This window comes from Octopus bimaculoides, chromosome 4 (assembly GCF_001194135.2).
Source record: "Octopus bimaculoides isolate UCB-OBI-ISO-001 chromosome 4, ASM119413v2, whole genome shotgun sequence".
Classification (NCBI taxonomy): Eukaryota; Metazoa; Mollusca; class Cephalopoda; order Octopoda; family Octopodidae; genus Octopus; species Octopus bimaculoides.
In genome coordinates, this window is record NC_068984.1 from 97,931,422 (window position 1) to 97,958,308 (window position 26,887).

The 26,887-nt window shown below is 34.7% G+C and overlaps 1 protein-coding gene across 1 annotated transcript in view; it reads right to left on the minus strand.

Moving 5' to 3' along the window:
• Nucleotides 1–6: 6 nt before the first annotated feature.
• Nucleotides 7–26,887, minus strand: part of LOC106872160 (E3 ubiquitin-protein ligase HECW2) — a 224,671-nt gene continuing 197,790 nt past the window's right edge. Inside the window, exons 20-30 of the mRNA XM_052967651.1 lie at nucleotides 26,131–26,234; nucleotides 24,495–24,612; nucleotides 20,113–20,226; nucleotides 16,751–16,903; nucleotides 14,277–14,375; nucleotides 13,033–13,165; nucleotides 11,239–11,385; nucleotides 5,310–5,424; nucleotides 2,416–2,501; nucleotides 1,319–1,431; nucleotides 7–462 (exon numbers count right to left, since the gene is read on the minus strand). Coding sequence (XP_052823611.1) covers nucleotides 351–462; nucleotides 1,319–1,431; nucleotides 2,416–2,501; nucleotides 5,310–5,424; nucleotides 11,239–11,385; nucleotides 13,033–13,165; nucleotides 14,277–14,375; nucleotides 16,751–16,903; nucleotides 20,113–20,226; nucleotides 24,495–24,612; nucleotides 26,131–26,234 — 1,294 coding nt within the window. The 3' untranslated portion in view covers nucleotides 7–350. The remainder of the gene's footprint in view (nucleotides 463–1,318; nucleotides 1,432–2,415; nucleotides 2,502–5,309; nucleotides 5,425–11,238; nucleotides 11,386–13,032; nucleotides 13,166–14,276; nucleotides 14,376–16,750; nucleotides 16,904–20,112; nucleotides 20,227–24,494; nucleotides 24,613–26,130; nucleotides 26,235–26,887) is intronic.

A 26,887-nucleotide genomic window follows, 5' to 3' on the forward strand; every position in this document is an offset into this window, starting at 1 on the left:
ATATATATATATATATATATATATATATATATATATAATGTATAGTGTGTGTGTGTGTGTGTGTTTTTATGTGCAGGTGAGTGAGTGTATGATGTACATGTGTTGTGTGAGAGAATTCCTGCAAAATAGCAGTGGCATTTGGCCAGAGACATGGCTAGCAGGCAATTGCAGATAGTTTCACTGTTATAGCAAGACATATGGACAACTGGTGTTGATACATAGAGCTGCTGTATTGCTGCTGCCTTAAACAGATAACTAGGTATTGCTACTGCAATCAGACTCCTCCTCTTCCTCCTCACCGTCATCATCATTATCAAACGTCATCATCAAATGACTCAAGATAAGTTGCTTTACTCCATGCCATAGGTACTTGTTTCCTCCACTGCAGTCACTAATTTCTCAAACAACATTTCTTGACAAGTGTATGGAGGCAGGTCTAAGCGGTTAAAGCAAGTGTGTGCTCTGAAAAAAAGTGATCAAAATAGAAGACATTAACTCTGTGAATGAAACCACCAAATAATTTACAACAACAGAAACTTTCGATAGCAAAACTTCCTCAAACAACTTGCTTATTAATTTTCTCTCATATTTCTACAGTTCTAATATATTATTTTCAGTTTTCATCTTTGATCAATAATCATTAATTTGTAAAACACAATAAGTGTCATTGTCAAGAAGCTTAGATGTTCCCAAAAAGTGAATTCCAGCAGGCATGATCAATTATCCATAGAAGTAGACATATTTTTCAATTTTATCCCAGTGATTTGTATCAGTTGTCCAATGTACATAAAGTGATGTTCTTTACACCTTTTGCTATAATTAGGCTTCCATAGCAACAACTGGTGTATTACTTCATCACTGTTTCTTCAACAGTAACCAATAAAACTAAAATCTTTCTTGTTGCTTACATACTGAGAATATTCAGTTGCAGAATACTTATTCCAACAGCTGAATAAATGTTCATCTTGCAATCTGTAGGAAGTAGGAATGGAGCATGGTTTTATTAGCCATACTAAATGGAACATAATGTTAGGATGCCTTGTTCAGGAACACAACAGAATGGATGCAGTGGCAAGGTTAGCACTTATATGACCATATGGTGAGTAGTTCACTCCAACTTTTCACAAAAGCATCAAGCATTACCAACTACTCTAATATCAGGCAACTAACTTTGAGTAGATATTTAATATTTGATTGATGTTAAGTAGATATCTTGTATTTAATAGATATTTCTTAATAATGAATAGATATCGATAATAACAATTATAAGGAAAAGCTAAGTGGTAATAAAGATAGTGTACAATAATGTAGCACATACCTTGGAAGGCTGGTAATACGTCCCCACTTTTCAATACAAAACTTCCGTGGTCCATTACTTCCACGTAGGGCAGCAAACCCTTCATATGGAATGCTGGAGGTTCCAGTTACAAACTTGAAAGAAAAGAAGAAAACAGTAATGGTGTAAAGTTATGTTAATGCAGGAGGTATCGTTCTACTGCTTCACATCCTAATAACAAAAAAAAAAAAAAAAAAAAAAAAAAAAAAAAAAGACAAGGTAGGCCACTGCAACTAATCCACCCCACTACCATTACACCATCATATGTCTGCTATCCATACCAGCAACAGTTGAGGTCATCACTGTCTGATCTGAGTCATTTCTTATTTGGAGTTAATGACATCCTAGACAAGTCGAGGGACTCATACATTCCATTTCTAGTATGGTTTCTATGACTAGATGCCCTTCTAAATGCTAATCACTTTGCAGAGTGTTCTGGGTGCATCTTATCATGGCAGCAGAAGTTTGGAATTTTGGAGAAAATTGCTTTGTAGCTGGATACTGCTTTCTGTTATTGTTTACTCAACTGTGAAAGGTGAGCAGAATCAGTTTGTCAGGCAAACAGAATGAGGCCTATCCAAAAGGCATAACACATATATTTGTTCCAAGGTTTCCAGCTACTGACCATGTGACCAAGTGTTGAACATCTGAACCTCATTGTTATATATCATAGCATCAAATATCACACTGTAAATTGGTTCCAATGAATCGATGGACTGATGTAATTCTAAAAAGGTAAAAAAAAAATAACTTCAGAAGAGATATATGGAAGTCTGTTTTTCTGGAGTATTACCGATGAGAAAGTCACTTCATAGGCACCCAAAGTGCAAGAACTAGTTACCAAATCTCAGTCAAATCATATCATATCACCATACAGAAAAGGATATATTTGATAGTCTTAGATACCCTCGGGAAGATAGTCATGACTTTATTAATAAGTCTGCTGGATTAGGGCTAACCTGGAGTAAACAAGTGACATATGATTACAGATCTATTTGGACCTGTATCATGAGAATAAGTGATTTTTAAAAATTTTTGCTGAAAAATGGAATTAAATAACAACAATGATAAATACTTACCTGTAAAAGGCGTAACCTTCTTTCATTATCAAATTTTTCAATTGCTGCCCAAAACCACTGAATAACAAGATGTTGGTCATGGTAACCTAGAAAATGAAATGCATCTATAGAGAACTATATTTAACAATATGGTTTATTACAATAATCTATATAATAATCTGCTTGTTTATTTGCCTATTATACATTAGTTAGGTGGAGTGAGAGTGAGAGAGAGAGGGACGAAAAAGTAGAGAAAAGTGATCAATATTAATACACTTAGGCCAAATAGTCATGTGGTCAGCTGCAGGTAGAGGTGAAGAATGAGAGAAAAAGAGGGAGAGAGAAGTGTTAACGATGTGCGATGAGGTGGGAAAGGAATATTTATTATGCATTTAAAACGTTAGCTGAAAAAGAAAGGTAGATAGAGAGAGATGGACAAGGGAGGCAATTATATTGAGAAGATGTTTCTCATTGTGTGTGATGGTATCACAATCATCAGCATACAAGATGTTGCTTATGTATGTGATTAGAATCAAGTTTGGAGTTCAATACCTTACCTATCATATGGTGAAGTATACAAATTCCCTCATGGCAGTCTTTGAAAGTGATTGCAAAACAACTTTTGTGAAATATATAGCAAACAGAGGAGGAGAAATTATATCACTTTTTTTTACAATAACACTAACTGAAAAATGAGTCACAGCATTTGCCACATTTGATCCCATCATGAATGGACATGATAATAATCATAAATTTATTAGGACAATGAGCTTTTCCGAGTATTGGCAATAGTGCATAATGAGTCACTGAATCAAAAGTATTAGTGAAGTCAATGGCGCAGTGAGGCAGCTCAATGCATTTTTCTTTTAGTTCAGGAGCTGAAAATATCAGATCATTGGTTCCTGACCAGCATGAAAACCTGACTGAGACTTGAAGATGAATGTATCCATTTATTTTTGATCAATATTTTCCATACAACATGGAGGAAGGAAAGCCCTCAAGAATTCCTGTATACATCTTTACCACCTGTTCCTTATTTATCAACTAAGCTCCAGTATTCCATTTCTCACTTATCTAAGCACTTCTGTTGGAGCCTTTTCATTTTTAACTTTGTAGAAAGCAACTCTTACTTCAAAGTAGGTGGATTATGAAGAATGTGTTTTATAAGAATTTTTCAAAGTAGGTGGATTATGAAGAATGTGTTTTATAAGAATTTGCTGTAAGAGATCTAAAAAGGACCTGTTAATACTTGATGAGTACTTTAACACATCACTAAAATACTTAATTATTTGGAGCTTTTTTGATAAGGGTTTTGCCATTCTTATCTCTAATGGACTACAGGAAACTTAGTGAGGATCTTAAACTTGAGTCAAAAAGGAATAATGTTTTTAATATTCTTCATGTCATATATTTTCTGAAGATTACTAGCACTATAAATCCACCACCATTTTTCATGCTTCCAACTTCCATCTGAATCTTTGACAAGATATTTTATATTGCATCAATAAATATCTGTTTATTTGTAAAGAAAAAAATTGTATATACCTATTATTATTATTATCAAATAAGTTATTGCTTTTACACTTTGTAATTCCCTAGAACGTTTTATGAAATATGGTAATACTTGTTTTTAAATACATCCCATTTAATAGTATCTTCTAACACAAAAATTTGCCCTAATTTTTGCCTGATAGATTTTCCCTGAACATCAACCCTTTTTAAGGGTTAAAAATTATTTCTAATTTTGGACATTTGATTTAGTTTGTACATTATGATCTGTGTTAATCAAATACTGCACATCTTCAGACCTGAATATCTCACATCATTCAAATCTTTCTTTCCCAAGTTGCAAAGGGAATGCCGCCTGGTAGACTTTTACACAAACTGTTGGTAGGAAAGTGCCCCCAAAATAAGAAGACTTGAAGAGTGGTGGGTGGAATGGGGTTCTGTAGAAATTTGTAAGAAAATGCAGAGATGGAGATAGACAACAAAAAGGATAATGGGAGGGAAAGAGAAATACACACATGCTCACATATAGGAACCTGAATGATAAAAACACATGAGAAATGTGAAGTAGTAAGAGAGAGAATCTTCAGCTTTGAATGAAAGAGAGAGTATGTGTGTGTGTGTGTGTGTAGGTGAATATATATATATATATATATATATATATGTATGTATGTATGTATGTATGCATATGTATTCACACACACACTCATTCAAACCAGTGAATTTCCACTGTCATAATTCCAAAATTTTCATTCGTTTGCATCATTCAGGTTCTTGCATGTGTGTGTTTATTTCTTCCCTAAATCCCTCGTTTTCTCTCTCTATCCCTGCATTTTACACACACATACACATTACTAAACAAGTGACAGACAAACCGAATGACATTGTTTTCATTATTTTGACTGGAGATACACACTATATCAGCTGTTCTTACTGCTTGTCACCAGATAGTGTTGACTGCTCAAACTGTTCTCACATTGTCTCACCTCTTACGCACTCTTTGGTGATATTCCCCACTGCCTCTCAACCGCTTATAACCTTTAACCCCACTCTGTTTCCTTCTATCATTGTGGCCATAGCAACAAATATTATAACAAACAACGGCCTACACTGTAGTGGATTGATACCCCCACCACCACTCTCATCACTCAGCAGCTATATTACATACATGCTCTATCTTATTTCAGCCTTCTTCCCGTAGTTATACTAGAGCACTGCCCATATATGCAGATACATTTTTTCTCATTCATTTTATCATACTAATGTGGATAAGATGTTCGTTATTTTTAGCAAATTTGGTGATATCACTGTACACTGTATTTCAGCTACATAACTGGTGGAATGGAACACATCAAATAACAATGACAACAACAAAACATTAACAAATATTAACAAGTGTCAACTCCTACCTGAACGATATTCAGTGTTTTTCCTCCAGTCATTAATATCAATTTCTACTGTTCCAGCAATTACAAGTTCCAGTTCCCGGGCATCAAAAGCAGAAACTAAACGATGGTCAATCACCTGTACAGAAGAAATAAACAGCCTTTTAGGAAATAATATTTTAACAGTGACGCAAAGTGAAAGAGGCTTGAAGTGTATGAGGACCGTGGACAGAATCCACATTAGCACATAACTGTTATTTATCCAGCACACACCCACACAAACAATTAGCAAATAACAAAAATTCATGTTTGTAGTGTATTAAAATCAGTTTCTATGAGATATTGATAAGGCAAATATTGATACCCATTTCATCAATCCAGGACTGATGAAAGGCAAAGCTGACTCCTGAGTGAGAGATTACTTTTAATTCAGAATGTACAACAATATAATTAAATCCCACAAAGTATTTAGTCCTCTAGTTTCTTATTTTACAGCATACATTAGCTAACAAGACATCTTTATTTGAGAGACACTGCATATCAATACAGTACTACATATGTATAGACATATCACTTATGGAGAAGGCACATAACTGCTTGCCCAGGTCTAACTAATAAACAGGTTCCACTCCTAGTTTACAAATACAGTAATCCCTCAACTATCACGGGTGTTGGGTTTCAAAATCCTGCCATGATAGTTGAAAATCCGTGAAGTAGAAACAATACTGCATATATATTTTTTTATTATTTGCATATATTTACTTTATTATAAATACAAAACAACACCAGCTTTCGCCTATGGTACACTACATATTTTCTTTTAATATATTTTGATTAATGTGTTATACAGTACTGTACTGTATGTCTTAATTTAATAATTTTTAGGCATGAAAATGCTTATTTTACCACAGAAGTAATTACAATCTAAAACAATATAAATACCTATTGGCCACAGAAATCCATGATATACTGAGGAGTCCACAATATAAATTTACATATATTAGCCAGAAGAATCCACAATGTAATGAGGTTGTGATAGGTGAACTGCGATATGCAAGTGATTACTGTATATGATTATATGATCACACACACAAGTATTGGTAGGATGAAAAGCAAAATGAAGCCAAGCTAAACTTTAAACTCAGAACATAAAGGACATAGCATAACTGAATTCAAGAGGGAACTTAGCCTTGAATTTAAAAGTTTTGTAAAAATAACTATCAAGTCATCCCATAAGTTCTGTCTGAATTTTGAATAAAGAAAACAAGTGATCAAATGTTATATTTAATGAAAATTTAATCATCAATGTACTTTCCCTGATTATCTAAGACTTCCTTCCATCTATTTACAAGCTTTTTAATCCCATCAATGTAAAACTCTTTTGGTTTTAAAGCGAAGAACTCTGAAATGTCAGTTTCGACCTCCTCCTGGCTTGCGAAAGTTATGTCCCCCAAATGATTCTGCAAACTACGAAACAAATGGTAGTCTGAAGGAGCAAGGTCAGGAGAATAAGGTGGATGAGGATTTTTTTTCCAACCAAGCTCTTCAATCTGTGATGTGATCTTTGCAGTGTGGGGTTGCGCGTTGTCTTGATCAAACATCACTCCTTTACGATTCACTAAAGCGTGTCTTTTTTTTCTTCAAAGTTTGGTTCAAACATTCTAATTGCTGACAGTAGACTTGAGCATTGATTGTTTCATTAGGTGGGAACAATTCAAAGTGAATTACTCCTTTGCAATCCCACCAGATAGAGAGAAGAACCTTTTTCCCATGAAGTCCCCTTCTCGGTTGTGGTTGAGCTTTTTCCCTTTTACCAAGCCAGTTTACGACGTTTAACATTTCGATAGAAGATCCATTTTTCATCACAAGTCTATCCAAAAAGGGTGAAATGAGTTCGTTAGAATGGAGAGAAGAGCAGATGTCAACTCGGGATTTGCGGTTGCTTTTGGACAATTCATGAAGCACCTATTCTCCAAGTTTAGAAACCTTTCCAAGTTGTTGAAGATGATGATGAACTGTTGTATGGTTTAAACTAAGCTTTACTGCCAATTCTTCAATTGATAATGCAGGATTTTCTTCAAGTAATGCCTCAAGGAGACTATCATCAAACTCAACTGGACGTCCTGTTCGATCTTCATCTTCAAGACTGAAATCTCCACTTCTGAATTTTGCAAACCATCTTCTGCAAGTTCTTTCATTCAAGCATTCTTTCCCATAAAGTGAGTGTATGTTTCGAGTCGCTTCAGCTGCAGAGTTTCCTTTTATGTATTCATAAAGCATTATGTGCCTCAAATGCCCTTTGGATACTTCCATGTTAGAAAGGGTTTTAATCAAAGAAATTTTAATTCTATTATTCTGTAAAATAATATTTAATTAGCTTAAATGTACACAAATGTATAAAAATAATTTTAAATTCTATTAGGCATTCTAAAATACTATTAAATTTCATTTAATTTTAAAAAAGGTAAAATTGGATAGAACTTATGGGATGACCTGATATTCAAAGAAAGATTTTTTTAAAGTTATTATCTATTAAAAAAAAATAGAATTCTGGAGAGGCAAACCCCCACAAAGAATTCAGGAGAGATTATCAAGAGTTTATTGTACTAGAAAACAACTACTACTTCTGACAACCAACATTACTTAAAAAAACTCAAGGTATGGCAATGGGAATAAAAGCCATGTTTGCAACACTAGTAATGAGATACCTGGAAGAAACAAGTCTATACTGTCTCTACCCTGTCTAGAATTACTTTTGATCAACATTTTCAATCCTATTTAATAGGGAACAGGAAAAAATTCTTGGATGATTGCTTCATATTTTGGAACAGAATAAAGGATGACCTTGCAAGATCCCTTAAATTAATAAATAATATTCACGAATCGATCTCGTTCATTATGAAAATTGATGAAACTGAACTCCCTCACCCTTTTCTGGACATTTTAAGAATTAAAGAAAATGAGACAGTTAAAACCCATTTCTACAGCAAGGACACACCAATAATTAGATTTTAGATAAAGCAACATGCCCTTCGTTATGGCAATACAATATGCTCAATAGTTACAGAAGCAAATAGAGAAGAGAAGTGACTGGTAGAACAAAATATGTTCAGTTCTATATTTAAGAGATGAGAAATTATGTACATTATTTACATTTGATGGATATTTGTCTTCATCTTGTTTGTTGTTAACACAATGTTTCAGCTGATATACCCTCCAGAAATTTCAAACCTGGGTTCTCATTCCTAAAGTATTTTCCGATATCATTATCATTATTATTATTATTATTCAAGTCACTGCCTGGAATCGAACTCAGAAACTTGGAGTTAGTAGCCTGCGCTCTTAACCACTATGCCATATGCCCGTGGGCATGTTCCTTCAAAAACAGAAATACTCCAAAAAGTTTTTAAAATCTTGCCATAACCATAGCAAAATAAATCCCAATCTCACACTGGGGTGGAAACAAATAGACAAATACAAATATTCTATTTGTAGTCACTCATAATCCTATGAACCACAATCTACATTTGACCAAACAATTCTATATCGATCATCAAATCTCCAACAAATAATATTTTAAAAATCACAAATCATTAACAGCCAAAGACAACCACCAAATTTCAAGAAATTTCAGTTAAAGGTGAGATTCATGCTGAAGAAAGAAATAATGCAGTAACAAACTGTGGAGACTCTTGTAGTGGGGCATGTGAAATAATTGAGCAAGGAACAACCAACATATTCAAGAATGACACTTAATTGAAGATGAATGCAAACATGAATTACAAAACCTAACTAGACATGTGAACATGCACAAGCAGCAAATTAATGATTCTTCTCTTAGAAATGTTCCATGTAGTAAAAATCTAGACATTTATGCAAATAGAATATTCAAAATATTCCCTTTTTATAAAATAAAAGACAAAAACGATCAACAAATGGCAAAAGAAGAATACTTTATAAGAATTCATCCAAAAGTAAACTTGAAATAGTCAACACCATAACTAAAAGCAACTTCCTCTATATGCATTGGCCCAGAACATGTATGTTTAAGAGGTTGAACAACAAAAGCATTTACACACAATGTGAAAACTTCTTTCTCAAAGGTTTGTGACTATTTTCTAAATAATTTTTTTAAATAGTTAATAACTTGTATTTCGTATGTGTATTTCGTGTGCAAGATTCTTGATGTGGATACATGTGTTGAAAGAAATACAATTAAACCTTGGGAGAGGCATTATGCCGGTAATAAACACACGCACTGGTTCAGTCCTTTATCAATTTATATAGTTTTTTGATAAATTATTTCATTGCACTCTTGCAATCTCTTCAGTAACTTGTCTCTCCACTTCCATTTATTTTGAATGTATGATTTGGCGTTGTTTTGAAACTGTTTGGTATGAGCATGTGAGTGTGTGCACGCACTTATGTGTTCGTGCTTATATGTAAGTATGTGCGTCCATATGTGTGTTTGTAACAATTTCGTTTCTATCAGATCAGATAGAGACTTTGAACTTCTTTCTTCCTTCGGTATGAGCATGTGAGTGTGTACAAGCTCGTATGTGTGCACGCACATATGAGCGTGCACACATACGAGCTTGCACACACTCACATGCTCATACCGAACAGTTTCAAAACAATGCCAAATCATACATTCAAAATAAATGGAAGTGGAGAGACAAGTTACTGAAGAGATTGCAAGAGTGCAATGAAATAATTTAACAAAAAACTATATAAATGAATAAAGGACTGAACCAGTGCGTGTCTTTATTACCGGCATAATGCCTCTCCCAAGGTTTAATTGTAATAACTTGTAAATATATATATATATATGTGTGTGTGTGTGTATGTATGTATTTATATATAGATAGATATGAACACACAATTGCTAAAAACGCAACAGACAAGTCTGACATATCAGAAGGTCTGTAACTCCAAATAAGGACTAATTTAGACCATGATGACCCATCCAAACCTTATGAGCACAGAGACCAAACATCACCATCATTGTTTTAAAGTCCACTTTTTCATACTTGCATAAGTCAGAGTTTATTATGGAAAATTTTCAACAGTCAGATGCCTTTGGTGTTGCCAACGCTCACCTGTTTTCAGGCAAGGTAATATTTACCCATGTCCAAACATATTTTCATAGAATAATAGAAATGAATGACACTGCTTATATGATAGCGACAGTCATTTAAAACCATCATGTGATATTAAGACAAGGAAACACAAACATACACACACATATATATTTACTAGCTTAAAAGTCACATTCCGTGCAGACTTTTAGGCTAGCCCCTGTGGAGGGATAATTAGGCCTTTCGCCCAAAACTGAAAAGAGCAATAATAAAACATCTATTGGTATCCTATCATCTCAGACTGTCACAAAGTTTTGGTCAGTTTTCCGACACAGAATATCGCGTTTATTATTATTATAGCAAAGGGAGGTAACTCTTGTAAACCGTTTGAAACCTCGCACGGTTGCCTTACCTGTTAGAAATAGCAGCCCTAATGTTCTTACATCAGATCTCAATGCTGGATGTTCAAGAAGCAAATGAAGGCCAGAGTGTCAATCCTGGGATCATCCTGATCCCAAAAAGGTATGATATGTCTATGTAGAGCAAATGTGGACTGAGATACAGGGGTCCCAGACGGAGAGACAAAATTTCACTTTTATATATATATAAAACACGATAGGCTTTTTTAAAAAAAATTTGTTACCCAAATACCTTCACAATGCTTTGATAGCTCAGGGCTATAATAGCAGATACTTGCCCAAGCTGCTATGCACCCTCAAAACCATGTGGTAAGGAAGCAAACTTCTTAACTATGCAACCATGTTTGAACCTGTATCTATCTATACACAGACACACATGCATAGATATATATTACTGGTACTAACAATTAGTTAATCAAATGTAAAACACCACTAATCACTTGCTAGACAACGTACCTCATAGAAACCCTTAATTAGACATTCCGTTTGCTCTGTTACTCCCCGTTCTAAGCGCCAGTTCACCATTTTTTCTATGTATTCTTTTTTAGTTTTCTCTGTCACTGGTATGTTTTTTCCATTTGGTTTTAACTCTCTTTCAGTAACCTGGAAGAAATGAGTTTGATGAAGAAGGGTTATTTTAGAAAGTATCATATAGCAGAAATATCATTAAAAAAACAAAAAAAAGAAAAAGAAAAAGAAAAAGAAAAAAGAAAAATTCTTTTCCAAATTATATAACAATCTGGTTTTAAAGTTTTGTATACTTTTAGTACTCATTAACTTCAATTACTTTTGAGAATATTACAATAAAAGTTTGAATTCACTGAAAAATATGATTCACAAAAGTAAATAAGAAAAAAATGGCATGTCAACTTAGAATATCAAAGATGATGGACAGTGAAGCACCATCAAGGGATCTAGATCCAGTGACAAGGTATTGTCACAGAAATCTATGTGTCCATATTCTATAGGTCAAAATTAGCTATGTCAAATCAAAAATACTTCAATCTTCTACCCAGAATTTCAGTGCCACTATCAATCAGGTGAAGGCAAACTTGATGGGAACTGTTGTTACTTAAAAGAATTCAATGTTTTATACTATTCATGACAATGATGAGCAACGTTTAAAAAAGTGTCTCCTGTACAGCTCCTCAAAAGATGCAGTTTATTACTTTTATTGTACTTCGATGTCAAACCAATATGACAGGTTTTCCAATGAGGATGTTTTAATGACTGTGTAATAAAGGCTAATGTATATATTATTCTACTACTAGTTTCAGACATTTGACTGCAGTCATGCTGGAGCACCGCCCTGAAGTGAAGGGTTTTAGTTGAACAAATTGACCCCAAGATTTATTTCTTAAGCCTAGTACTTATTCTATTGGTCTCTTTTAATGAATCACTAAGTTACAGGGATGTCAACACACCAAAACCAGTTGTCAAATGGTGATGGGGGGACAAACATAGACACACATATACATACAGTAATCCCTTGACTATAGCAGGTGTTACGTTCCAAAACCTCCCACAGAAGTAATTAAAATCTAAAAAAATATAAAGACCTATCTGCCATAGAAACTCGGATATACTGGGGAGTCTGCGATATAAATTTACATATATCAGACAGAAAAATCCCCGATATGGCGAGGGATTACTGTGTATATATAGTTTATAGATGAGATCAGATATTTGCTGTATAAAGTACACTTAGTAGTGCTCAAAGATTCAAACTTGAGTGGGTATAAAAGCAAATTAGACAGATCAATATATAAAGTATATTAAATACATGAAATACAAAATATGTATATATGTATATGTATTTTGTATTTCATGTATTTAATATACTTTATATATTGATCTGTCTAATTTGCTTATCCCCACATATGCTCATATATATATATATATATATATATATATACACACACACACACACACACACATGATGAGCTTCAGTTTCTATAAACCAAATCCACCCACAAGGCTCTGGTCAGCCTGAGGCTATAGTAGAAGATGCCTACCCAAGGTACCACTCTGCAGGAAAGAGCTGAATTTCAACAGAATATGTATTTTATAAAAATGTCCTTGAAGAGACTGCCTTTTTCTGTTAAAGACAACTGGCTTGATATATTGGTCCAGTTATAAGGCTTAATGTAAAAAATATGAAGATGAATATCTTTACCATTTGTAGTGAGTGTATAGAGGTTACTGTATGTGTAAGATTGATTTGCACCAAGAGATTAACAGACATATTACCTGACCGAAAACTTCTTCATTTACTGAGAATGTCATCACTAAATCATGTTCAGTAATATCTGTATCCTGAATCCACAACAAACTTTGGTGAAATTCTGTATCTAGAGCCTCAACATCTGCTATTGTCCAGGATCTATGATAGAATAGAAAGAGAAAGAATGAGACTAGCTATAGAAATGTGAAAAATGATGCACAATGAAATATTTTTAATGAAATATCCTCTACTTCCTTTCACTCCGTTATAGTTGTTGTTTAGCCCCAGGTCAGCCATGAACAAGCAAATTAATGGTTATAAGTGTAATACTTAAGGTCATTTCACATGTTTGTATATTACAAACTACATGGTCTAATGTATCCTTTATTTAAGACAGTAAAATGAGATTTGAAGGAGATTTGGCTGCTATTTCCAGCAAGTTGTGCAAATATGTAACAGCTTGCTAATGGTGGCCCCTTCTATACCAGGTTCTTGTTCCTGTAATAGATATTCTAGGAACTGTGCAGTTTCAAGTGTTAAGTTTAATTTTTCCCTTCCCATTATCACCCCTTATTAATTCTAAGTGTACAAGCCTCATTATTTTTAATGGTAGATATTAAATACTGCAGTGAAAAGGAGGAGACAAATTATGGAATAGTTAACTTTAAGTGAGTCACTGAGGAACTCGTGCCAGTGACACGTAAAAAGCACTGTTAGGGATTTGGGCCTCATGGAAGCAGTGACATCAAGCCAAGTGAGATCATAGTCATGGCCGATGCCAGTGTCGCGTAATTAAAAGCACCCTTCAATCATTGGGCGATATGCTGTGCTTGTGAAGACCTGCTGAATCGAGTGAAATTGCAGTTGTGGCTGATGCCAGAGCCATCTGGCTGGCACCTATGCCAGTGGAACATAAAAAGCACTGTGTTTAGTCCTGTTTAGTGTTAGGCCAGCCTTGATGGAGCAGACCTATTATTATCAAAAGCAGTTAACTGTGGCTATTCTGTCTTAGAAATCTCTTTGACTACATTGTGTAAAGTATCCTCTTTTTTAAGACAGTAAAATGTGATATGACGGAGATGTGACAGCATTTGTAGCAAGTCAAATGACCACATAGAGACTCTCTGATTAATTGTGGAGGATATGTCTATGATATAGATGTAGACCATAGGGACCCATCCCATATGATCAGTTTGAACAGCAGTAACATATTCATTAAAACTTGAACATCTGTGGTATACATTAATATGATGAATGAAAATGTACTCACTCTCTTAACAAAGCTTTATAGAATGGTCTAGTGAAGAATGCATCCAGTAAGTACTGATGGACGAGAGCTAATCCTAAAACACGTCCTGCGAACCTGAACCTGAAAAAAGAAAGAGACATATTATAAATACAAACAAGTCTGTATTATGTATACACACAATATCATCATCGCCATCATTTTCCATGTTTTTCATGCTTGCATGGATTAGATGGGTTTTCCAGCACAGTATGTCGCCACTTGTTACTGTTCACTTTGTTGTAAGGTTCAGTTTCACCACCTTTCACATGGATTGGTTGGCATATCACCACTCACATGTCAGTCTTCATGTCCGTTCCAGTGCAGTCATCTTTTATACACTGCAGCTGTTATGCCCATTTCCCCCTTGGCTCATTTCTGCTCTGTTGTTTTATGCACGTTGACATTATACACCAAATGAAGCATGCTCATTACACCTCTATCAAACTTTTGCACATCCTCCACATTCAGTACCATGTCTTTCTACCATTCAGACACAACATGACCTTAATTTGGAGAGAGAAAACTGTTATTTCTAAGGAAAGTAATAGATGATACAAGCACAAGAAGTGGCATAGATTTCATTGTAAGTAAAGAATGGGTATCAAAACCTGTACCCTATGGTTTGTCTAAATAATGCAGCTAAATGTTTATATCTCAAGAAATACCTGATCTTCCAGACCTATACTCCTGTGACAGCAAGATTGAGGGACATGGAGAAATTCTATCAAGACCTGGATAATGTGCCAGTTCACAAATTCAATTACACTGACACGAGTGGAAAAGTGGTAGGGCAACAAATGGTAAAAAAACTTTATGGAAGAGGAAAATGAAAGAAGAGAACATTTAATCAACATGACAAATGCAATACATCAGGAACAGCGTGGTCAGGAAAATATCTGGAAAGAGATTGATGAAGATAACCCTAACGTTCAACACTGAAATGAGATAACTACTTCCTAGTTGACTGACAATGCATATTGCAGGACATCTCAACTTCAGTGTCATTCAACACTATCAGTGACCACTGTTTTCCACAGACAAAGATCCTCATTGATGAAATTAGAAAGAAAAAGGCATGAATAATCAATACATCAAGGTCTTCAATGTATTACAGTTGCTGGATGGTATCAGGAATGAAACCCGGAGTTAACTTGAAGGAAATGATGAAGATTATGATTCACTAATCCAGAAAATGAAAAGCTCTATGTGGAGAGCAAGAACTGTAAGTCTAAAGTCTACAGTGAGGTAAGAGAGAGATGGCACTATATAAATCAGAGGTCAAGCACAAAAATGGGCTCGTAGCATAACTTTTATTCCAGTCTTTTTAAATCATCAGTGACACTTAATCATCTATTGTCAATGATCAGTGAAACTGAGAATGCTTTGAAGTCGATGAACAGAGCTTAAGTGCCAGGAAAAGACAGTAAAACAATGGGAGTAAAGCAGTTGTGGAAAATTCTCATTCTATGCTATAATCAATATTTGAAAATAGGAAAAATACTCCACTGTAGAACGGATTGAATACTATCTTACTTTATAAGAAAGTTGATAAGGAAAATCTGAGAAACCGTTGCCCCATACACCTCCTGTTTCAATTCTACAAGATCATAGTCATTAGACTATCAAAACAGCCTAAAAATCAGCAAAGTAAGAACAGGAAGGAAGGTTTCTGCCTTGATTAAATACACACTCCAAGTAAAGTTAGACAAACCCAGCACTTCAACAGTACTATCCCACTTATGTTCTCATATGCAAGAGAAACATGATTTACTACAAGGAATAATGAATAGTGATTAGCTATGAGACATAGGGTCATGGAAAGATCTATGCTAGGAACATCATAATGGGAGCATATCATTATGGGGAACAAGGAACTTCAGAACAAAAGTGAAGTGACCAATGTGATTGTGGAATACTGAAAGCACAAGTTTCACTAAGATGAACATGTTGCAAGAAACATGGGCTACAGTCAAGTGGTATATAAGAGATCACCCAGAAGACTTACAAAGCAATAGGAAGACAACATAGTCAAACAATTTGGGCCCAAATAGAAGAAAAGGGTGTGTGAAATCAAGGGAACAGAAATGCATTGTGACCAGTGATGTTTAGGGGCATTTGATAGTCTGGTTGATTATATATGAAACAGTAGTGATTACCTTTATGAAATAAACTTTATTTTAAAACTATGCTGCAAATATTTCATGTTACATTCATTTCTGTGTTACAATACAGGACTGCATCCATATCCTTTTTACGTAGTCAGTACTTAGCTTTAATAGTTGTTTTCTACAATGAAATTTCTAGTCTTAATAATGTGTCTGATATAGAAATTTTCAAAATTTAAAGATAAAATATTTTGTTTAGCCTTCACAGTGAGTGTGTGTGTGACCTGGAAAGAATACAAATATACAAAATATTCCCCTCAATATAATATGGTGTAAATTGATGCCACTTACCATTCTTGGTAGTTATCCACAAATCTGGACCTTGGGCTAATCTGTACAGTGTAGGTGTCATTGGCAGAATATTCAAACAAAGCGTAATATGGGTTGAAAAGCTGGCGTGACAACAGGAAAAAAAACTCTCTTGATGGTCCCCCATAGTCTAACCTGAAGAAGATAATAAAATATGAACAGCATTGTAAGATCTGTAATTGTCAGGAATATGGCTAGGTCTGTAATGGAATATGACCAGGTCTGCGATAGAAAGGCATACTGTTATGCCTGTTATATTATGGAATATTGCAAGGCCTTTTGACAAAATAAGATACTGAAAATAATCTGTTGCTGCATAACCTGTTTACACAAACTAAGTGAAATTTGTGTAAAGTTGAAAAAAAGGATAACAAATATGAAATTCTAGCTGACATCAGTGATGGTGTGCTAAAAACGAACTATAATATTTCTGAAAATAATTGCATTTTGTTATGAGATTTATATTTTTAGTTTGAGTTTCTCTTAAAATTTTTTTTTTTTCATTTTAAACCAAATAACCAACATAAGAAGTATTGATTTTTAACAACATACTTTCTACCAAAAACTGAAGACACAAAAAATCCAAAGAACTACCGACCGATAACATGTTTCAACACCACCTACAAGATCCTCATACCCATATTAACTGACAGAATATACACTTTCCTTGAACAGAGATCTATCCTTCCACAAGCTCAAAAAGGCTGTAAAAGGAATTCTTATGAGTGCAAAGATAAGTTACTCATAAGTAAAAAGATTGTAGAGAATTACTTGAGCAAGAAGAAAAACCTGAGTATGGCATGGATAGACTATAGGAAAGCGTTTGATAGTGTTTCACATAATTGGATACTCAAGGCCCTCGAGATATATAAAATCTCTCCAGTTATCTCCAAATTCTTACAAGGTAGCATGGCCAAGTGGAACACACGTCTCCTTCTAAACCATAGTAATGGGATGAGCCAAACTAACAACATCATCATCAAACGAGGCATCTTTCAAGATGACTCCTTTTCCCCATTACTTTTTTGCATGGCACTGATCCCACTCTCAAACAAACTAAATAACACCAGATATGGGTTCAAAGTTTACAATGCAACAATAAACCATCTGTTTTATATGGAGACAATCTGAAGCTGTTTGCTAGAAATGACAAAGAGCTAGTAGGGCTGCTAACAACTGTTAAAGAATTCAGCAATGACATTGGGATGGACTTTGGCCTTGATAAGTGTGTTAAAGCAAATTTTGTAAGAGGCAAGCTCAGGCAGACAGCTTCCATTAAATTAGATACCAACACTACTATCAAGGAGCTTGACCCACAAAAAAATTACAAATACCTGGGGATAAATGAAGGAGATGGCATACAATATGCTACTATGAAGGAAAAAATAAGAAAAGAATATTACAGGAGAATAAGACTCATACTAAAAACTTAACTGAACTCTAAAAATCGCATTGAAGCCATTTACACCTTGGCACTTCCAGTAGTCCAGTATAATTTTAACATCATTAACTGGCATCTTACAGAGCTCCAATGCCTGGACAGGAATACAAGAAAAATACTAATTTCAAAGAACATGCACCACCCAAAAGCAGATGTTGATTGTCTGTACCTACCTAGAAGTAATGGGGGAAGAAGAATTATGCAGGTAGAACTGTGCTGTAAGATCTCCACAACAGCAATGAAGAGGACAGGACGCTGCAACTTGTGTGCAAACACGAAAGCAGCAAAAAGTCACATTTTATTGCCAAGGAAGCTTGCAAATTCGCAAAGGAACTTGACATTAACCCTAAAATAGTTGAAGAACCTGAAACCACTGCCACAAACAAGAAAAATGGATCAAGCAGACTGCAAAAAAGAGTGGGCAGAAACAAACTGAGGAGTGATGGAGCCAGAAGCCTCTGCATGGACAGTTTATACTTAGAAGTCGAAATGCTGATGTAGATCAAACAACCCATAAGTGGCTGAGAAGTTCAGGACTGAAAGCAGAGACTGAAGGTTTCATACTGGCAGCACAAGACCAAATAATAATAATACTTTCTACTATAGGCATAAGGCCTGAAATTTTTGGGGAGGGGACTAGTTGATTACATTACCCCCAGTGTTTCACTGGTACTTAATTTATTGACCTCAAAAGGATGAAAGGCAAAGTTGACCTCGGTGGAATTTGAACTCAGAATGTAGCAACAGGAGAAATACTGCTAAGCATTTTGCCCGGCATGCTAATGATACTGCTAGCTTGTTGCCTTAATAACTATTTTTAATCTAGGCACAAGGCCAGCAGTTTTTCAGGGTGAACAGAGGGAAGGAGTGAGTTGATTAAATTGAGCCCAATACATAACTGGTACTCTATTTCACCAACCCTGGCAGGATGAAAGGCAATGCTGACCTTGGTAGAATTTGAACTCAGAACATAAAGAGGTGGAACAAATACCACAAAATATTCAAGCACTCTCATGGTTCTACAAACTGACTGTCCTTATAAGAATAAAAATAAAAACAGTTATAATCCTATATAAAATAATTTCTTGTATGCTGTGACATTTTCAGTAGTTAAGCAGTAAATGACCTTTTTAAAAGATAATCATTCAAATCTATCCTTTTTGTTTGGACACACTTCTGACATAAGCTATTTTGATTAACTTCAACAAATGAATTTTAAAAAATTTAATCATTTGTTTTTAATTATTAATATAATTATGTATATATTTTTATACCATTGCATTTTTTTAAACAACATTATGCACAATGATGACAAATGCTGGCGAGTGATGCAAGAGCATGTGCACATACTATATTTATAACAATCCTTTCTCACATAGGCACAAAATCACAATCAAAAACTCTTATTGTTTCTGATGTAGGCAGAAAGCCACAAATTTGCAATGAAGGGATTAGTTGATTAAACTGATCCAAATACATGATGGGTATTTCATTTCCTTGAGCTTAGAGAGATGAGAAGCAAAGTTGAACCAATCAAGATTTGAAGTCAGAACATAAAGAACTAGAACAAATACCACAAAGCATTTTCCTTCCATGCTGTAACAACTATGCTAGTCTTAACAATGATGATGCTGTGAATAATCTTTTCTACATTAGGCACAAGGCCTGAAATTTAGAGAGAGGGAGATAGTTGATTGCATCAATTCTATTCCTCAACTGATACTTATTATATCAACCCTGAAAGGAGGAAAGACAAAGTTGAGCTTAGTGGAATTTGAACTTAGAACATAACGATGGACAAAATGCTGCTAAGCATTTTGTCTAGTGCGCTAATGATTCTGTCAGTTTGCTGCCTTAATGATGATGATAATAACAATAATAAAAACTCAACTTATCAACTTACCCTTCTTCCCCAGCAAATGAGATATAGAGTCGACTTTTCTGTAGCTCTTTCTTAGAAGTGGACATTATTTTATTAAAGGCATCTTCTAAAACATTATCTCTTTTTACTGTTAATCTACAATGAAATAACAAAATAGAATTAGACTGACAAGAAGAACAATGATCATAGACAAACTGACAAAAAAATGAATATAAATATTGCAATTTATTGTGTATTTCGTGTGTGTGAGAATATATTTATATATATAAGGAGAGAAAGAGAGAGAGAGAGGTGAGAGGGGAAGGGAAAGGTGAGACCAAATAATATATATATATATATATATATATATATGAAAAGGTTGAGTTCTATTTCATCCTTTACTTTTCATATAGAGAGAATGTTTCTTAAATATATTTCATTTATATTTTCAAATAATCGTTAGCCGCATCAGTTTTAATTCATACACAACGAGACTCAACCACACTATCTTAATCTTTCATAAGGATAATATGTATATCCAAATATGTTATGTGATACTCACTCCATCAAGTCTTCCTAAACAATAATAATATTATTTTTTTGATGTATTCTTTTTTCGCACTGAGGAGAACAGTAAGATATAATTAATTTAATTTTAATCAAATTAATTTCTAATTTTTCTATCATGTTATTTACATGTTAATATTGCATGGATTAAATTCTTTTCAAATTTTTAACATCTTCTCTTCTCCATCTTTAACAGTCTGTTGAGTTTCTATAAGATACTTGTTCTATAAATTCTCATAACACACCTTATATATATATATATATATACACACACACACACTCTTTTACTTGTTTCAGTCATTTCACTGAACATTGCTTTAAAGGGTTTTAAATGAAGAAATTGTAAAGACGCATTACTTATTCAATCAGTCTCTTTTACTGAACTGCTAAGTTACAGGGACATAAGCACATTACCATTGGTTTTCAAGTGATGGAGGTGGAGGGTTACACTGATATCTAGATGTTCATTACATGAAACATCTTAAAGATATGTATCTCTGATATGTAGCTTATGTACCCAAACCAATGTATTCATTGTGATCCTAGATATTTCTCATTCCATAGCAGGTGTGTTATGCAGTAAATAGGTTTTTTTCTTTCTTTTTTTTTCATTAACCATCAGTTCTTTACCATTTGTGAAATTTTCAGTTTTACTTTGTTCAATTATTTCACGTCTAACAATGAAGTTCTTCGCATTAATGTGACTTTGCCTTTGTCGTTTTAGGTTTGGTAGTTATCATTGGCTGTTGGTAATTTGTGATCCTTTAACCCCATGACAAGGGATTTTTGTTATCAAGCTACTAGGTTGCATTGATGGTAATCATCTCGGCTAATATCAGCAATTAGCGCATGTCAATGGTTTGGCATATATTTATATCAACCACTTTAACCAGTTTATGATGGTGATTCATTCAGTTGCCTGCATGCAGCAATGGTAGTCGTGCTGATTGAGGTCAGCACTCATTGTGAGATAACATTCGGCATACATTTACACCAACCGCTTTAGTGTAAGTACTGTTTATCTACATAAACTATATCTCTGTGCAGGATGCTCATGCAGTATTATTTCTGAATAAGATCACTCAACAACACACGTCAGATCAACTTCATGTATTTACAATTACGTGAATTCAAAAATTGACTTTAGTGTGGTAAAGTTCAAAACAGGGTACCACACACAGTGGCATATCACATTGTGAACAATGGTATCTAGTTTCCTTACATTTCCCTTTTGCTTTATATATTGAGCATCTCTTTGAAGCATTTGTCTTCTTGGCAGTGAGGGAAAACAATCATGGAAAATGTCCATGCAGTGAGGAGAGAATCTACTGTGGTGACGTCCATGCATTCTGTACTTAAGCAGGTCTGATGCTTCTATCATTTCATGGAACAATAGATTCCTGAATGTCAATCCATCCCCCACACAGCCAAGCATCTGCCAAATCAAATATGAGTTCACAACACACATGTCAACTATATACAAGAAAACTTTTTTGTACCATTTCACAAATTTTCTCACCAATTTGTGTGTCATTGCCAGTTCATCTGAGCAATTGACCCCACCCATCCGTTCATTGTATGAAACAATTACACTTGGTTTCATAATGGCATTACCGTCTGCATCTTGTTTCCTAGTATCCTCCATGCTTGCAGAATGCATTGTGGATAACATGCAGGCACTCTTCTTGTCATGCTACATTACAGAGAGAATGTCACTATCGGTGCATCAGTACACTGATTCCCCCTTTCAAAGTTTTATCTTGAGAAGATTGGGCAGCTTGTTTTTCCTGTGCATCCTCACAGTCCCACAGGCATTAGCCCTCCTCACCTGCAGCTTCAGGAACAGGTCTGGTCTGGAAAACCAGTTGTCCATATAAATATTGTAGCCTTTGTCAAACAAATTTGCATTCAGCGACAACATAACATCAGTTGATGCTAGAGTAGATGCTGGAAGATCCAATCTGTCCTGACCAGTGTAGATTTTGTAATTCCACAAGTACCCACAGGCTCTGCCAGTTGACTGACATACTTTATAAACCTTGACTCCAAAGCAGGCACATTTGGTTGGGCTGTATTACTTGAATTTCCACAAACTTTTGTCTGCACATATGTCCTGTTTGGGGACATACACGGTCCTGAAATTTTCAGCCACTTCATCAATGACAGGACATATTTTGTGCAGCTTGTCATCCTGTTCTTGCCTGAGTTGAAATGTAGATTTCAAAGAAGTGCCAAAAATCAATCATGTGGCATTGTTTCCAGAAAGAAAGGTGTCGACATGGCTGGATCCCGATTCCAATATGATGCCAGAGTCGGTTCCTTCATGATGCCCATCAATATCAGCAGGGCAAGAAGAACTTTGATTTTGTCCCCTGTGGTTGAAATCCAATCACTGCCTTGTTCAGGTCTGACATGCTGGGGATGGTTTTCAGCATAGTCATTTGTTTCATCTGCTATATATTGGAACATTTCATCTGTCAAAAACTCATGGAAGATTTCCAATGGCAAACTTCCAGGTTCAATTTCTGCCTTTATGCCAAGGATACTAGTAAACCCATGCCATTGGATGAAATTGTCTCTCGCTTGCCACACAACATTCTGTTGTCCAGAGCCATTCACTGCTGCCCACCTGTACCTTTGATTCACCGGAACATCATCATCGCTATTGGAATCATTTCATTCTGAACTAGGAAACTACTCACTCCTTGAGTCATCATCTGAAGCAGAAGAAACAACTGGTGAGGTGGTGGAGCTTGGCTGTTGACCATAAATTTGACAAAACAGGATGCAACGACGAAGTTGACAGAGCCAGAGTGGTAAGACGTGATGACTGTACATTTGATGAAACAAGACGTGATGATGAAGTTGACAGAGCTGGAGTGGCAGGACCAGCCTATAGGGTAGTAAATATTTACATGAAACATCTAATTGGCTTATTAGTTGGCAGGTGGATGAGTACTAGCTCAGGTGACAGGTTCTAAATCAGGCGGTGTATAATTATGTCAACTGATTTAAAGTACATACATTGCATGTGTAAATTTATGTCAACTGTTTTAAATAGGTTAATTATTTTTCTGAGATTTGATGATTGGTGTAGGACTGGAAGGCACTGTTTAGCCAAATGTAAGATGCTATGGTTTCTAGAGTTACGGGTGGAATATTTATGTTCTTGTTTTTGTCTTTGCCCTCATTGTCAGAGTTTCTCCATATGACAGATATTGAGATTTGGTGGGTATTTTTGTTTCCGAAAGAATATTTTTAGTTCTACCATTAGTTGTTCTCATTTATTTGTGTCTGTGACTATTCAACATATATGCCTTATCATATTGAATGGCAGGCATAGCTATGTGGTAAAGAAGTTTGCTTCTCGACCATATGGTTTTGGGTTCAGCCCGCTATGTAGCATCACTATGTAATAATTGTATATGATTATCACTGTCATATAAACAGTTTTGTTCATTTCAAGTATTCACCAGGGAAAATATTACCATGCTTGGAAACAGGTGAGGGTTAGCAATATCTGATTGTAGAAAATCTGTTTCAATAAACCCTATATGATCCATGCAAGCATGAAAAAGTGGATGTTAAAATGATATGATGATGAATATATATATATATATATACATATATATATATATACATACATACATACACTGATATACAATGGGCTTCTTTCAATTTCCACCTACCAAATCTGCTCACAAGACTTTAGTTGGCCCAGGGCTATAGAAGACATTTGGCACAAATTATAAACCTTCTTACTGACAATCTCTCATACAGTCAACATACATGAATATATTTTGGTTGAAAAATGAGAAATGAAAGAAAAAATAATAAACATCTCTTTAAATACTTACTTTAATTTCCCTGGTCCCTGACCATATCCTTTAGTTTCTAATTTTTTGTAAAAATTCCTGAGTTTTGCTTGGAAATCCCTTTTGTATGGAGCTGGAACTCTAGTTGGTCGTTGAACACCTAAGTAGGAAATAAATACACCAGTTAACATTTACATGGAAACCCACATATTGTTCAAAATCTGATTATTAAACTAAATATCTTTTATTAGTTCCAGCTTATGGCTATAGCTATAATAGAAAATTAATTTTACAGAAGATGCCTCCAAATAGTAAACAATTATTGATGTTTACTAACATTTTTATGTCACAAAGTACTGACTCATTACAGTCACTTGTACTATATTCTCTAAAAACAGTTATTTTCATGCCATTTCAGGAAAACTTTCAGAATAATCTCAGTTGATAGAGCAAAGATTGCTTTCTGGTAAAGACATTGCTACCAATAGCTTACATAACAAGAGAGACAGTCTAACAATTGTTCTCCCACAATTCATACAAATTATTTAAGGGTCATGTCGCCATCACAATACAGAAGACATTTCATTGTATCGAAATTAGTACTTCTATACATTTAGATAACCTTCTCAATTCCTTTTATCAAGATCAATACATTAGACAAGAATTTTCTGAAGAAGTGATGTTAAATGGTTCTGGTTGGAATCAGGGAAAGTTATAGTTAGACATGCTGGGTGGTGAGGGTGCCATGAGAAGGAACTTAAGAGAATGGCCCAGTTATGTATGTGCGTATGTATATATCATGTGACCAGAAGTAAGATTCACTGAGTTGGGTCCAGCTGTTACCACTTCATCACATATTTTCCTGGGTCTTCCTCTTCTGCAAGTTCCATTCACATTAAGTGATCAATTCTTCTTTATATGTCAATACCAGTGCAGTTTTCTTTCTTGCATACTATTGGGTCATCCCATAAATAATGGGTTTTTTAATACTTCTTTTATGTTTCAAAATTAAGATAAACAATGCTCTCTTTTAATCTAAAACATACTCTCCTTTATTTTCTACAATGTTCTTCCATCTATCTAGTAGACTTGCAAGGCCGCTTTCCAAAATTAATTTTACAGAAGATGCCTCCAAATAGTAAACAATTATTGATGATTACTAACATTTTCATGTCATAAAGTACTGAGTCATTACAGTCACTTGTACTATATGCTTTAAAGACAGTTGTTATTTTCATGCCATTTCAGGAAAACTACTCCTCCAGTACTGTCCTGACCTCATCTACAGAATTCATATTTTTTCTGTCCAAATGATTTTGAAGACTGCAGAATAAATGATAATCAGATGAAGCATAGCTTCCCATTCAAACTGCTTCAACCTATGGAATGTCATCCTTGCTGTATATGGCCGAACATTATCCTGATGGAAGAACATCTTTCGTCTTGAAACCAAAGATGGTTGTTTTGCTTTTAGCGCCGACTTCTTTCCTACTAGCTTAAACCTTTGTTACTGCTAAGTTTTCCTTAAGACCTCTTGATTCTAAGTTTATCTTCCATGCATGCAAATGTGTACTCACACACACACATCCATATATTTTTGCTTTAGTAATATGAATTTTTTCATTTCCTAGTAATGTTTAAGTGAAAGAAAGAAACTGATGCAAGAAAATTTTTTTACCTGGAGAAGCTTGTGGTGAACCTGATGGGGAATGGACCCCTGAGCTTAAAGAGGATTGTTGTAGATGAGGAGGAACATAGGACATGATTTCATTCTCACATAAGCTAAACAAACAAGTAAAGAAACAAATATTTGTAGACATTTAAAATGACATTTAGCATAAAGTATATAGAGATGGTAATTATATTACAACTAACAATGAAAATGAATGTAGTACAAAGTTATTCAAATTTACTATATATTTCATAATTTAAGAAGGCACTATAATGATGCTCATGCAGAAGATAAATGAACTCCAATTATCAAAAACTGATTCTGAGACCAATTTGTGATGATGAATGAAGAGATATGTTGTAGTGTAGAACAATAAAAGCATAGGGAAATATATTTCAAAATAGCACTCTGGCTGTGAAGTTTAAGGTGCTGGACTAATTGATTATATAGTAATGAACTGAAACAGCTGTGTTTGTACTGCTGGGAGGGACAATAATTCTATTTGCCACAGAATGCCAGGCTGACAAATAGCTTTCACAACTATTCCTCAGATTAGTAGTTAACAGTGCTGAGAGTCACTAATGTTGACTCAAATAACACTGAATGCCCATATTTGCAAAAAAGGGGGAAAAAACAAATACTCATAAAAACATGGAATAACCGATATAAAATAGTAGAAAAAAAAACCCCCAACAAAAATGAATAATGAAGAGAATTTTTTAAAAATCGGTTGTATCTGCTTCTTTTAATTTCCAATGAAACC